The 13,486-nt window shown below is 45.2% G+C and overlaps 1 protein-coding gene across 2 annotated transcripts; it reads right to left on the reverse strand.

Annotated features, from left to right (window-relative positions):
* Positions 1-277: 277 nt before the first annotated feature.
* On the reverse strand, positions 278-13,407 carry ZNFX1 (zinc finger NFX1-type containing 1). 2 transcript variants are annotated; one of them, XM_021540894.3, is made up of 13 exons: positions 12,975-13,407; positions 10,262-12,256; positions 9,340-9,468; positions 8,757-8,902; positions 8,411-8,554; positions 7,850-7,967; positions 7,366-7,610; positions 7,111-7,250; positions 6,653-6,807; positions 5,875-6,020; positions 5,419-5,529; positions 4,606-4,701; positions 278-2,848 (listed from the first exon to the last, which is right to left on the reverse strand). In XM_021540894.3, exons 1-13 carry the CDS (start codon positions 13,027-13,029, stop codon positions 419-421), a joined length of 5,910 nt encoding a protein of 1,969 aa, XP_021396569.2. In that variant the 5' UTR covers positions 13,030-13,407; the 3' UTR covers positions 278-418. The 2 variants fall into 2 exon arrangements, with proteins under 2 accessions (XP_021396569.2, XP_021396572.2); XM_021540897.3 differs by having other exon boundaries at positions 7,850-7,964; positions 12,975-13,163.
* Between the last annotated feature and the right edge of the window lie 79 nt (positions 13,408-13,486).

Below are 13,486 nucleotides of genomic sequence, written 5' to 3' on the forward strand. Positions count from 1 at the left end.
CCACAGAGAGCCCTGCCCCACAGAGACAGTCCCGCCCCACAGGGACAGTCCCGCCCCACAGAGACAGCCTCGCCCCACAGAGAGCCGAGCCCCACCCCACAGATTCAGCCCCAAAGAGACAGCCCCACCCCACAGAGAGCCCCACCCCACAGATTCAGCCCCACCCCACCCCATAGAGACAGCCCCGCCCCACAGAGAAAGCCCCATAGTGACAGTCCCACCCCAGAGAGACAGCCCCATAGAGACAGACCCACCCCACAGAGACAGCGCAGACCAGTTCGTTTCGATACACACTTTATTACTTGGCAAGCAAACAGGGAAAGCAGCGGGGCTGTGCCCCTGTGTGCGTGTTTGCGGTAAGCAGCGGGGCTGTGCCCCTGTGTGCGTGTTTGCGGTAAGCAGCGGGGCTCACACCGCTCTACATCAGCCGGCGGAGGTCCTCGAAGTTGAGCATGTTGTTGGCCACATCGGACCAGGCTGCATGGGTTGCCCCGTCCATCTCCGGGGCCAGGCTGTTGCTGCTCTCCAGAGTGTGGTTCGCACCACCGATGACTTCATGGCACTCAGGGCATGTACTCCTCTGCATTGCCCCCCCACACTCCCCAATTACATAGATATGGCCATTCTTGCACTTGAACCAGTGGCCACGGGGACAGCCAATAGCACTGACAATCTGCACCCTCTCAGCCTCAGAAATCCCCAGCCCTGACACAGGCAAGCTAGCATTGATCTTCTTCAGGTGAGCCTTCACTGCAGCCTCATCCTCCTCTGTGAATTTCTTTGTCCCTTCCAGGATCTCACGTGCACTGTTAATCTCTGCTGCAATGTCTGTGGACATCATCCTACTTGCTTTGCACCTTTCCAAGAGGCCCAGCAAATAAGTCAGTCTCTGGATCTCAGACTGCAGGTCAGTGAGCTCCTGTTCTGTAAAACTGAAGCGCTGCCTATCCAACCACTTCATCACTTCTTTCAGCCTTTCTATCACCTCACCCTGTTCATTCTCATCAATTTTTTTAATAGAATTAATTAGTTCTGCTACACGTTTGTAGAAATTAAGCAGATTCTCAATTAGTCCAATACTCTTTGCTGAGAGAGCAGAAGATTTTAGCTGGTTTTCCAGCATGACATACTTAGAGAATAGATTACGTTTCAGAAAAACTTCCCGCGCCAGTGCAGCCTGCAGTCTCCGTCTGTTAGACTCAATTTCCTCTGCCGGGCCTTGGATTTTCTGTTTCACCCGTTCTATCTCCTCCACCTGCCTTTTCACACTGCTGCCGTATCTCAGATTCTTTCTGATGGGTGTCTGACACAAAGGGCATACCTTCAGCTTGACGACATCATCATCTTCATCCATATAGTGGTCAAGGCCCAGCGACTCAAAGACATGGCCACAGTCTTCAAGCTGCACAAATCGAGCATTTGGGTCATCCTCAAAGCCAAAAAAGATCTGAGTGAGTTCCTCGTGGTCACAAACAAGGCACTTCTTTGGGCAGGGCTCTCCACACAATCCAACACAGGGATGACCACAGGGCAGCATCTTAGCACAGGGAACATTGCAGCGAGGCCTGTTGCACGGCTCAGAGCAAAGATTGGTACACTGGTAGTGCTGGCACTGCCACTCGCATGGCTCAGCACAAGGAACACAGCTTTCCCAACATTTCTTTTTGCACTTACTGTGGATACAGTAGTTCTGACATTCCTTCTGACAAGGAGGACATTCTGTAGTACAAGGCTCATGACACTTGTGGGAACAGATCAAGACACGCGTGCATGGCCTGACACATGCCATATGAAATCTTCCTCCAAAGCAAGAACCACAGGAACCTGAACACACATGACCACATGCCAGTGTGACAGAACACTTAACGTCACATGTCACACCACCTCTCATCCTCGTCATGCCAGCCATCCAGCAAGAAACTTCCTGCTCATGGCCACATTTCAATGTGATAGTAACCTGTTCAGAACACCACATTTTGCATTGCTTCCCACAGGAACTCTTGCATGTGTGTCCACAGTTTAACTTCTTCTGGCAAGGTTCTAGGCACTCAATTTCCCATGCTGGAATATGGCATGGCACCATCTGTATGTGGCCACACTTAGAAATCGTTTTCTCTACCTTCACCATACATTTTCCACAGGGCTCATAACATGACTTTGGGCAGCGGTGCCCATCTGCACAAAGTACCTTTTGACAAGGCTTCAGGCACTGGTACTTTTTGTGCTCTGGGTCATATGGATGACATACCCTTGTGCAAGCATGCCCACAACTCAACCTAAACTCACAGGGAAGAGTACAGCCTCCTTCCGGGACACTGTTGAAGTCTTCACCTGTAGATACCTTTGTCTTGGTTCCAGGGTGGTTTTGACAGCAAAGCTCCAATGACTGGCCAATGTGACCATTCTTCCCAAGGGTTTCAATGATCTTGTTCCAGAGAGGAACCTTGCCAAGCATTCTCATGTTTCCAATACAATAGAGGCCTTTCTTAGCTCTGGATAATGCCACACATATCCGATTAGGGATCTGCAAGAACCCAGGTCTCCCCTCATTGTTGCTCCGCACCAATGACAGCAGAATAATATCATTCTCCTCTCCCTGGTATTTATCTACCACATGAACCTTCACACCTTGAAAGATCTTTGCTGGCATGAGCTTGCGCAGACAGAAGAGCTGTCCAGTGTAAGTAGTGAGAATGGTGATCTGAGAAGGTTCATAGCCCTGACACAAGAAGTATTTGCAAAGTTCCACTACAAAGTGGGCCTCATGTGGGTTCTGGTGGCTTTTCCCTTCCTGGATTTCTTGTTCAGGAACCTCATGTTCCACAAAGAAGACATTAGTTGAGACACCCTGAAACAAGAGGAAGGATGTCAGAGAGAGAGAATTCTAGTTTCTGTCACCACAACCTGTTTCCATGCTCCTGATTATCCACTGACAAGAGGACTTTTGAGGAGCTGACTACAGTATGCAGTTACTGTGTACTTAGGTAATTTCCTCTCAGATTTCCATAGGTTATTAATCAAATTCCCATTTCAGCTTATTGGTAATATTTTAGTATCCTAATATGAAATCAGTTTCGGATTTTATTCCCTATCTTTCCAGAGATGTTTTTACTGTACATTTCCAGGTTATAGCAAAGAAAACATGAAGTGTTAGTAACTTCTCAAACCATACTCAAGGTGCGAACAGTGTCTTGTTTTGGCCCTGTGAGAAAAAGATACTAAGTTACCAGTACACAGGGCTGAGCACTTGCCTAAAACATGCCTCCTCTGTTGCTGCAATAAAAAGAAGCAGCAAGGAAGATTTCTCCTTCAACAGAATAAACTAGGAATGCTAGGACTCCGGTAGTCACTTACCAGCTCATGATGTGTAGAGTAGACTGCTCACCTGTTTAAAAACTCTATTTGCCCCGAGTTAGTAGGAGCTTTTAATGTTTTACCTATTAACTGGAATTATTTTACCTGTAAGAAATTATTTTTCTGCCTGCCAAAACCCAGAGACTGATTTTAACAGGCAAGAACAGCTTTTGTAGATCAAACACAGATCTCTTGCTTTTCCAAGGTATCCATAAGGGCAAAGTGTCCAGAGGAGCAGAATTTAATTCAGTCATCACTTACATTGGTTATTGTACTAGCTGGAAAAATACAAAGATTCAATTTTGATGCCTTTTGGTATCTGAAGTTTGTTTTAAGGCCAGATAGAACCACAAGATTCTCTAGAATAGATTCTTGTAGCAGAAATGGGGTAAAATTTTGTAGTCTCCCAAGTTGTTATGTCTTTTAGGTGGTATTTTTCTTATTTGTTGGGGTTTTGGTTAGCTGGATTTTGGAAGGGGTTTATTTGGGTTTCTAATTTAGTTAACTAAATTGTCTTCTTCAAAGACTTGATCTGAATTTCAAGATCTACCACTTTTCCAGATAGCTTATTCTGATAATTAAATCTTCACTATTAATTTTCTCTTGTGTGACTTCAGCATTCTGCTATAGTTTGCAGAATGCTTCCTTCATCCAGTTAAAGAACTTATAACTAATTAGTACTGGGTTTTTTTACGAAGACAGACTTACATAGTCTAAGGTTCTGTAATGCTACTGCTGCAACTGCCTCCAGTCTTTCTCCCAGAGTATGGCTTGTGTTTCAGAGATCCAAGGCCATCAGTGTAAAAGTCTAAGCTTGGTTCAGACTTCTGGGAAGTAAGCTGCATAGATTTTCTTTGCAAATGCCCAAATGGAGAAACCAAGGAAAAAGAGTTCCAGCAATCCTGTCACCTATTTTATGTTGGAGTTTCAATATTATCCATTAAGCCTTTCATTTAAGATTTCTTCTTAGCTTTCATGCTCCTACAATTCGTTTGTTCCCCCTTTCATTTTTTACTGTTATTTTAAAGTCATTGGTATTGGATCTATTTCCACTGTCCACCATCACTAATGCCAGAAGAACTACAAATTACTTACATAATTATATATTGCACAATTCCTTGATTCAGGTATAAATTTCAATAACTGAACTTGACCTAAGAATTTGAAATCCTTTAACACTGTATTTTACAGAAACTCATTCAGCCAGTAACAGGGGGCCAAAAGCAACCACTTGGATTGCTGAAAACTCACTTTTATATTCTCATATTCCAGGACAGAGGGATGGTTCTCCAGTTTCTGGTATATATGAGGACTGATAAGTTGGGCAATTTCAGGGCGCATGCGGTGCTGAAACACAAAACAGTTTTATCAGTCTTGAGAAAGGAGCATCATATTTCCCTGTCAATAGTCTTTTGCTCCACTGTACAGACAGTGGCTGAATACAAGACAAGGATGACTTTTCAATAAGACACAAGAAGAGAGCACTTCCCAATCCCTGCTTCCCCTCACGCTGTTGCTGACACCACTGACTACTGCAGGAGTGATAGTAGCAGAGCATCTTCAAGAAAAACTCTTGATAAGGTTTTTGCACAATAATTCTGGCTTCAGTGCAAATCTAAGCACACTTACAGATAACAAAAGCCAGCATTTCACTCTAACTACTAAATGAGCTCTTTCAGGTGCCTTTAATATATGACTCCTGGTGGCAGAATTAACTTCCACAGGCACCAAGATAGATGACTATAGCAATTTAGCAGGAAGTATCCTGAGAAGAATTTTGCTGTCTCATTCTGCAAAGTTGTGGAAGTTTCAGTTGGCACAATAAACCGTGTTCTTCACACAAAAACATGAGAAACACAGTGCTGTGGACAATATCACTAAATAACTGAAAATATGCTGGAACTCTGTATCAGTTTGACAGATCCTACCACTCTTTTCAGAAGTTAGATAGTACATTCTCTTATTTTAGGCTGCTCTTACTGTAGAAATATAAACTTAAGTGTATTACAAACTTAAAACAAGCTAAATACAAATGCCATTATGTTTTTTATAGCTCCTTCTTACTTGGTACTTCAGACAGACAAAGGGGAAATCCACTTTGATCAGACGTTCAAAGAGAGAGACTTCAAGGTTGAAGTTCTTGGCCAGGTCATATACATTTGCACTAGGCTGCAACTGAAAGAAAAGGGATAGGAGGTTTTGGCACTTTTCCTATGTGAAAGTAGGATTTTTCACTCTCACTTTCTGTGACTGGTCACCCACTGAAAGATCAGAGACTGGATTCTTGCAGAAGTGCTAAACATCAAAGATACAGCCACAATCAAATCATATGTAAAATTGTATCAGTTAACTAAAACACCAGCCCCACAGGAGCTCCACTCTAAAACTACAGGAGACAGGACTGGTGGTATCTGTGGAAGCTGGGGAGCAACAAGCCTTGGCAATTTTCCCACACAGCGTTTGGTTAGACGGTTCTTGTTAATTAACCCAGCAGATAGAGAAGTTAGTCATGAAAGTTACCTGCTGGTGATCTCCAATAAGGATGAGGTGCTGGCATTCTTTACTCAGAGTAGTAATGGTGTGAGCCTCAAGCACCTCTGCTGCCTCTTCTACAATGACAACTCGCGGCTCTATGCACTGCAAGATCTTTCGGTATTTTGCAGCACCTGAGCAAGGACAGAAGATAAACCTTAGGATATAACTGCATTCAAGCAAGGCAAGACTTTTCACAGAGGGGAGTAGGCTCTGCCCCATTTCAACACTCGGCCTTTTGAATTTTAAAACAGCACCATACCAGGGATGGCTTCTATATGAAGAATTATTAAGGAAGGCAGCTGGGGATTAGTCCTATGTCTGCCTACGTCCTTTTTTCAATGCTCTCTTCAGACAGAAGATACACTCAATACATTGTTCTACATACATAAATAAGCCTCAGTTGTCTCTCCAAAGGAACATACTACAATGACTTTGAGACTACCATCTCCAGAAGGTGCTGTGGGAATAGTAATACAGGTATTAGCTATGCCTTACTAAGGCATAAGTGGTGCAGTTCCATTAGAAGAATGCTACTTGAGAAAGGGGGAGTGCAAAACAGCACAGAAGCTGCTCATGCCACTAATTAACAACTCTCACAATAGCCCCATTTGCAAAGGGATTCACAGATTAAAAAGGCTCCAGACTAATGCAGAGCCTGACCCAGGCTGTGAAGCAACACATGATACTAATCTTTCAGCAAAAAGGTTCTTTGAAGATGATTGGAAGCAATACATTACTGATTTGCTTCCCAACTGCTCTTCACCTGTAGTAGTCATCCCCACAATTCTGGCGTTACTGAGAATTATGAGATCTTGCTCCAGCTTCAGTTTTTCCAGTCTTTGTGCTGCTGCCTGATACTGCTCTTCATGCTCCCGAATGCTGTCTTTAATAAAATCCTGGTAATTCTGCAGCCAAAGCCTGGGGAAAAAGCACCATTATGACACACTGCAAGGAAAACAGGATGGTGATCCACAGTTCCTGAGTGGCTTCAGTTCATGCCTTTTGGGAAACAGATAATTACCATCTGTACTTAGTCCTGAACAAGTACAAATGCAGAGCATGGCATTGCTTCCTATACAGTACAAGGAAGGTAAGAACAAGCATGTTCAAACAAGGAGCTGAACAGGTACACACAGAAACATCATGGATTGACACAGTTTGCATACTGGAATGATCCTAGGAAACACCTGCCTGACAAGCCCTGCAAAATAGCTTTGTCACCTGTAAAGCCTCCAGCGGGAGTTCAGGTCAAGTTGCCACACATCCTGAATAGCATCAGCCTCTTCCTCTGTCATTGTGTTCAGTTTACGGAGCTCAACCTTCATCTTCTGCAAAATTTTTCTCCTTTGGCCACGAGTTACCTGCAAAAAAAAAAAAACAAAACAGTGCCCCAATAAGCAGTTACAGCACAAAGATTCTTTTGTATTAGCATCCCCATGTTATTATTTACACAGTCATGCTAATGCATGCAGTTACCTCCCAGGGCATGGTCTCCTGCCATGGTTGAGCTGCTCCTTCTTCCTGGTCCAGCTTCATAGCCAACATGGCAAGGGCTAGTTTATTAACAGCACTGTCATCTTCCTTCTCCCTCTTCCAAGGGTATGCTATCTTTTCATCCTCAATCACTCTCTCAGCTTCAATCAGGTCAGCCATCTCTGGGATCGCCAAAAGCTCCTCTTCTGCTTCATCTTCCCTCTCCTCCTCTCCTTCCTGCTGACCACCTGAGAGTCACCAGTCACATGAAGTAAGCCACAGCCACTCTATCAGTCCAGCAGTCAGATCACTTCACTGAAATTAGGATTAATCTTCTTTCCATTCCCTTAGAGTATCACACATCATTCAGTGCCTGTTAAGTAGCAGTGTCTCTTTTCTGGCATACATACACTGCTTATGTAAACAAAATTGTAGAAAATGTGTGTGTGTCTTTCTGGTGTTTGGTTTTTTGTTTTGTTTGTTTTACCTGGATTTTCAGCCCATATATTCTCTGCAGCATTCTGGTTGAAGGCAGATACACCAAGTCCCAGCCACTCCAGGATCAGTGAGTGTCGTGAACCAATGGAGTACAACTTAGGGTCCTCCTTATACAGGGAAAGTCAAATCAGCCAGGCCTATTGCACTTCAGAGTCTTAGGATGATGCCAAAGCAGCACCATACAGCAGTGGAAACTAGGACAAGTCCCCCCCAAGACACTCTCCAGAACAAATCCAAGAAGCCACAGAATTTCAGAAAGGGTACCCCTCCTCTCTTCAGTTTAAGAGGCTGTCCTTTCGGTACTTGCATTTATATGCTGCTAAAGATCTTAGAATCTCTGCAGTCTAAAGGAGCAAAATTCAAAGCCCCGGCTTGCCCTGCCTGTCTAGACTACTGTCATTTGGCACAGCTTGCTGTTCATTCCCTTACTTTCCCAGTAACCAAATGATGCTAAAAAGATGTATGCTGGGGGAACCTCAGGACCATTAGCAGAAAGGATGGTAAGCATGCACTGGGATTGCTTGACTCAGAAGAAAGGGACCTCTCTTACCAGAGCCTTTGTCAGGCTGGCCCAGTGCCAGGGTGCCATGTGCGGTTTCAAGTAGCGCTCATGCATAACTCCAAAGGTCGTGCACTCCAACCGATGCGCTCCTTCACGGAGACGCTCCTCAGCCCATTTCATCTCCCTCATTATCTACTCATAACAAAGAGAAGGGAGGCAGTGTCACATTCAGAGAAACAAAGCTCACTAACAGCACAACAATAAATTGACAGAAGAATTAAGAGGCCAAATTCAGTGTAAAACAAGGTGAAAGGCCAGGTGTGGGGGAAGTTTATCATCTCCTCCAATGCACAGGCAACCCAATCCCAGCATCTCCCAGGAGGTCTGCACATACGTATTCATAGTCTCTGAAGTGGTAAGATGGGAAGTTATATCTGTTGGTTTGCTTCCTCAGGTCCTTCAAAGTGAATCTGTGCAGGGCTGCGCTGGTACTCCTGCCCCCAATACGCACTATCCCATTTAATGCAAATGAGTATATTCCTGTGAATAAAAAAGAAATATTAGAACTAAAGGGCCAAGCTCAGTTTTCAGCAGTAGGACAAGAGGTAGGAAAAATACCCTTTGCAAATCCTACAGTGGTTTGCTCTGAGTAAATTTTTTTTAATCTATATCAATGGGGCTAGAGTCACTAAAAAGAAAAAAACCAAAATGTAGGTTATCGTGCCATACAACAAGCAGAGTAAGAGTTATAGTATAGTTTCTACTTATAGGTTCTACCAACAGGTTGACCAGAGAATTTGTGGATGCACTATCACTTGAAGTGTTCAATGCCAGGCTAGACAAACCTTGGAGCAACCTGATCTAGCGGAAGGTCCATGGCAGGTGGGTTGGAACTAGATGACCTCTAAGGTCTTTCCAACCTAAATCATTCTATGATTCTATGATTATACCACCATCCTGCTTGCAGGTACTCTTACCTTCTAAGAACTGATCCAGTGCATGGTTAGTGTAGCAGACTATAAGGATGGGACGCTTCCGGTAAGCGTCCCATACATGATCATTAGTCAAGAGAGCCTGAACAATCTTCAAACCCACGTAAGTCTTCCCTGCAAGACAAGCTCAGAATCAGAAAAGGGTAATCCACCTTCTATGAGTGCCTTGAAACACAGAAATCATCAAAAACAGACACAAAATTTCTTTCTAGGCTGCCAATCTGATCTGTACAGAAAGAACTGATCCCAGTTCAGAGGTAAATAGCTTACAAAATGTAGACAAAGTAGCATGACACTGACATTCCGGCCTGTAGCTGAGCAAGCCCACAGTCTGCAAGAATGTTATTTTTTGGATAATACAGCAGACCTGGACACAGGATTTTCTCTCCCACTGCATCCCCCAGCCCACGCTGATACTGCCATCATAGATGACATCTAGCTGCCCATTAAATATCCACATACTATTGGAATACAAGGACTGGTGCTTGTTAAATTCAGGTATCATTTAAAACAATTACAGTTCATCTTGTAATACTTTATTCACACAATGGTACATGGCTGAATGCTCCCAAAGTCCTAGCATGCCGTGAAGATAAGTAGGAGAGTGCTGCACAGCAAGAAGGACAAAATTCTCAAAGGTCATTGTAAACTTCTTCATCCCAATATACAAGCACAGCCAACAGTGCAGTTGGTGTCTACTTGCATCTAGGTGGGCAAAGATCAGATGTGGCTATTTGAGGATATTTAACTACCTCCACAGCTCACACTTAACTGGGTGTCTCAAGCATCATTATCCACAGGACTAAAGCTTTGGAGACAGTACAGCTGGCTTGCTCTGAAGTTAATCTCCCTAGATGGGGAAATCAACTTCTTAAATTACAGAGCCATACTAGCAAATATGTCTCACCAGTGCCAGGAGGTCCTTGAATGATAGCCAGTTCCTTGGTGAGTGCAAGATTCAATGCCTGCATCTGAGACTCATCTAATTTCAAAGCTTCCATTGAAAGCCATTGATTGGGATCTAGAATGCAGACACTTTTCAAGCTATCAGGGCACTTCTCTTCACCTGAAGTCTTCACCAAAGGTGCAAGGTTGTAGGCAGTATCCCGTGTCAGATATGCCGGCTCCTTCACCTGTGCATCACATTCCACAATGTACTTCTGGAATGGGACGTCTTCTTCCTGCATTTTCTGCAACCCTTCTAACACATGCCGATAGGCCTCAAAATAGGCAGTTGTCTCTACCATGAGGAAACAATCTGAGGGTTGAAATTCTCCCAGCAGTGGCTGGTTATCTGCATCGAAACACAGCTCCACAATCCCGTTGGCAAGATCTGCAGCATTACGATTAGAAACAGTGGCAAAAAGGAATGTTTCAAAATGATCTTGGGACATGCAAACAAGGGATCCATATAGCAATCGTTTAGAATCCTGCCAGTGTACAAACCTCAGTGGTTTTGTATCAAACTGGACCTTGTAAGCAATACCAGTTGGGGTACAACATGGGGCAATAATCCGCGCATCAAAGTAGATCCTGATATCATCAAATTTTTTCTTTCTCAAATTTCTGTCCTGGAGGTTCTGCAAAACCTCTATGATACCTTCCCTTAAAGGTCTTACAAAGTCTTCTCTCAGAAGTCGGAAGTGGGTGTCAAGATAAATACTCGTGCTTTCATATTTTCCAGAAACAAAATTGGGACGTAGAAAAGGTTTCTCATTACCATGTATCTCATTATATGTTGGATAAATGCTCATGGATCGATAGCTTTCTTCTTGCCCATCTTGAGGCTGCATAAATGTACACTTATCAGCCCTCAGTGTGCCTTCACGTCTCTTCTCCTGCAGATGCTGCATGAGCATCTGGACTTTATTGAAATTCTTCTCTGTCTCTTCTGTGATTTCCACACCAAAAGTTCTCAGGGAATCTATGGATGCTGTCAAGACTGTCAAAAGTATGGAGACTTTCTGCACGGCACTGGCTGGGAAAGTACTTATCAGGTGCTGAAGAAGTAAAATGATGTTGCTGATATGCTCAGGGTACTCATGGCGTACAGAAGGAACTACTTCTGTTACCATGTCAGACACATACTGTGGCAGACAGATCTTGAGAAAGTTGGACTCCTTCACAACTCCAAGAATGTGTTGGACATTCTGTCGGTCCATTTGGGAACTGCACACTTTCTGAAGCACCTGGCAAATCAGCTGAACTAAATTGTGGTTCATGGTTGTCTGGGAAAGAAGTTCCTTCAAGCCCGAACTGGAAGCAAGTGTGATGACAACTTCTGAAGGGTCTTTCTTGAGGAGACTTTCAAGGAATTTATAGCCAATCCTTCTGGCTTGCTGAGGCTGCTCACTGTGGTGGGCACCACCTGGTGTAGCATTCTGGTAGAAATGTGGATTCTCCCGAGGTTGTATCCTCCATGTGCTACCTTCCTTTTCCCACCCACTCCTCAGCCCTCTTCCTCTAGCTCCTCCCTGAACTTGTCCACCTTGATACTTCCTTCCCCTGCCTCCATTTTCTTGCTCATTCCAGGGTCCTCTGGTCCTCTCATGGGCTTGTCCAAGCTGACACCTTCTTCCTCTAAATGCATTTTCTTGCTCATTCCAGGGTCCTCTGCCCCTCTCATGTGTTTGCCCACCTTGATACCTCATTCTCCTTCCCTCCTCCTGTTTAGTCCAGAATCCTGTGGCTTCACTGTTGGCCTGTTCACCTTGGATTCTTAATTTAATCCCACTTGACTGAGGAACCTTTTGAAATCCAAACCCCTCTTCTCTTTGCCCTTGTAGAGGGGTATAATTACTGTCTTGGAGGTTTCCCCCTAACTTAGGTGCCTGGCCTGGTGTGTTATTTGTTCTGTTTCTGCCTCTTCCTATAAAGCCAGTGTCCAAATGAAGTGCATGCCCTTTAAAAAAGCAGAAAAAAATACACTCCTTAATAATAAATCAACCAAATTAACATGCCTCCCAACAAAAATGAATGAGCATATTGACCTGATAATCAGCATATTTTGAACATTTGACATCAAGTTAAAAATTATTACATTTGCACACAGATTTTCAAATTGGTGTCTCATTTGTACCCTTCTATTCAACTGCTAAAGAGACTGCCATGCTTAGAGTTCACTTGAGGTACAAAGACACTAAAAAACAAAACCCCTTCCCACAGAACTGAAAGCAGAAGAAGGTGAAAGATTAAGTTTTCTGCACAGGACAGCATTTCCTCGGGAGTTAATCATCAATGAAATGACAGAGGACGCCACAGCTGACTTGAACTGTACCTAGCACACACAAAACATGGAGCCTCTGTGGAAGTAGCACAGAGCTACTTCCAGCCTCTCGGAGTAGCAGGAAGAACACCCCATAGGACCTTTGTCAGACTCTCCACAGGATGCTTAGGGAAAAACTGATTGCTAGCAGGAACAAATAGCAAGAGGCTGCTGCAACACATCGCCGCATCACGGCCCCAAAGAGACTCCAAGGGCAAATAAAGAAGTGTTGAAACTCAGCCTTGAGAGAAAATTTCGCTGTACACAGGCAGGGGAATAGCGGAGCCCTCTGTACCAGCACCACACCAGCACCACACCCAGCCCTTCTGCCCTGCATTCCCCGGGGGACCCTCACCTCTCGCTCCACCTCGGGGTTGTCGGGCGTGGGGCTCCTGCCCAGGACCCTCCATCGCCCGGCCGGGCACTGCTCCGGGTCTGTTCCAGCTCTCCGGGGCGAGGGCAGCGCTGGGCGCTGGGGACCGCGGCGCTCCTGCGGCCGGACACGGGCGATGCTGCGCTGCGCTGCCCGCACAGCCCGGGAGCGGCCGCGTCTGCCGCGACACCCACCAGCGCTCCCCGTTCCAATTCCCCGCAAAGTTTCACTTTCCAGTTCCCCGCAAGTCCCGCCCGCTGGGCAGAGCTCCCGCCCCTCGCCAGCGGCGGCCAGCGCCGCCGAAACGGAGCTTCTCCTCTCTCCGGCTCCCGCGGCTAGGGGAAGCCTAGAGAAAGGGAAGCGAATAGAAGTAGAGTGCAAGCAAAGGATGGAAAACACCGCACCGCCACCTGTGCGGCCACGGCACGGCCGCTTTCGGTTTCCTTTCCCGGCACTGCGGGGCGGAGCAGCCGCGGCCGTGCCCGCCCGGGCCC

This window comes from Lonchura striata, chromosome 20 (assembly GCF_050655825.1).
Source record: "Lonchura striata isolate lonStrDom1 chromosome 20, ASM5065582v1, whole genome shotgun sequence".
Classification (NCBI taxonomy): Eukaryota; Metazoa; Chordata; class Aves; order Passeriformes; family Estrildidae; genus Lonchura; species Lonchura striata.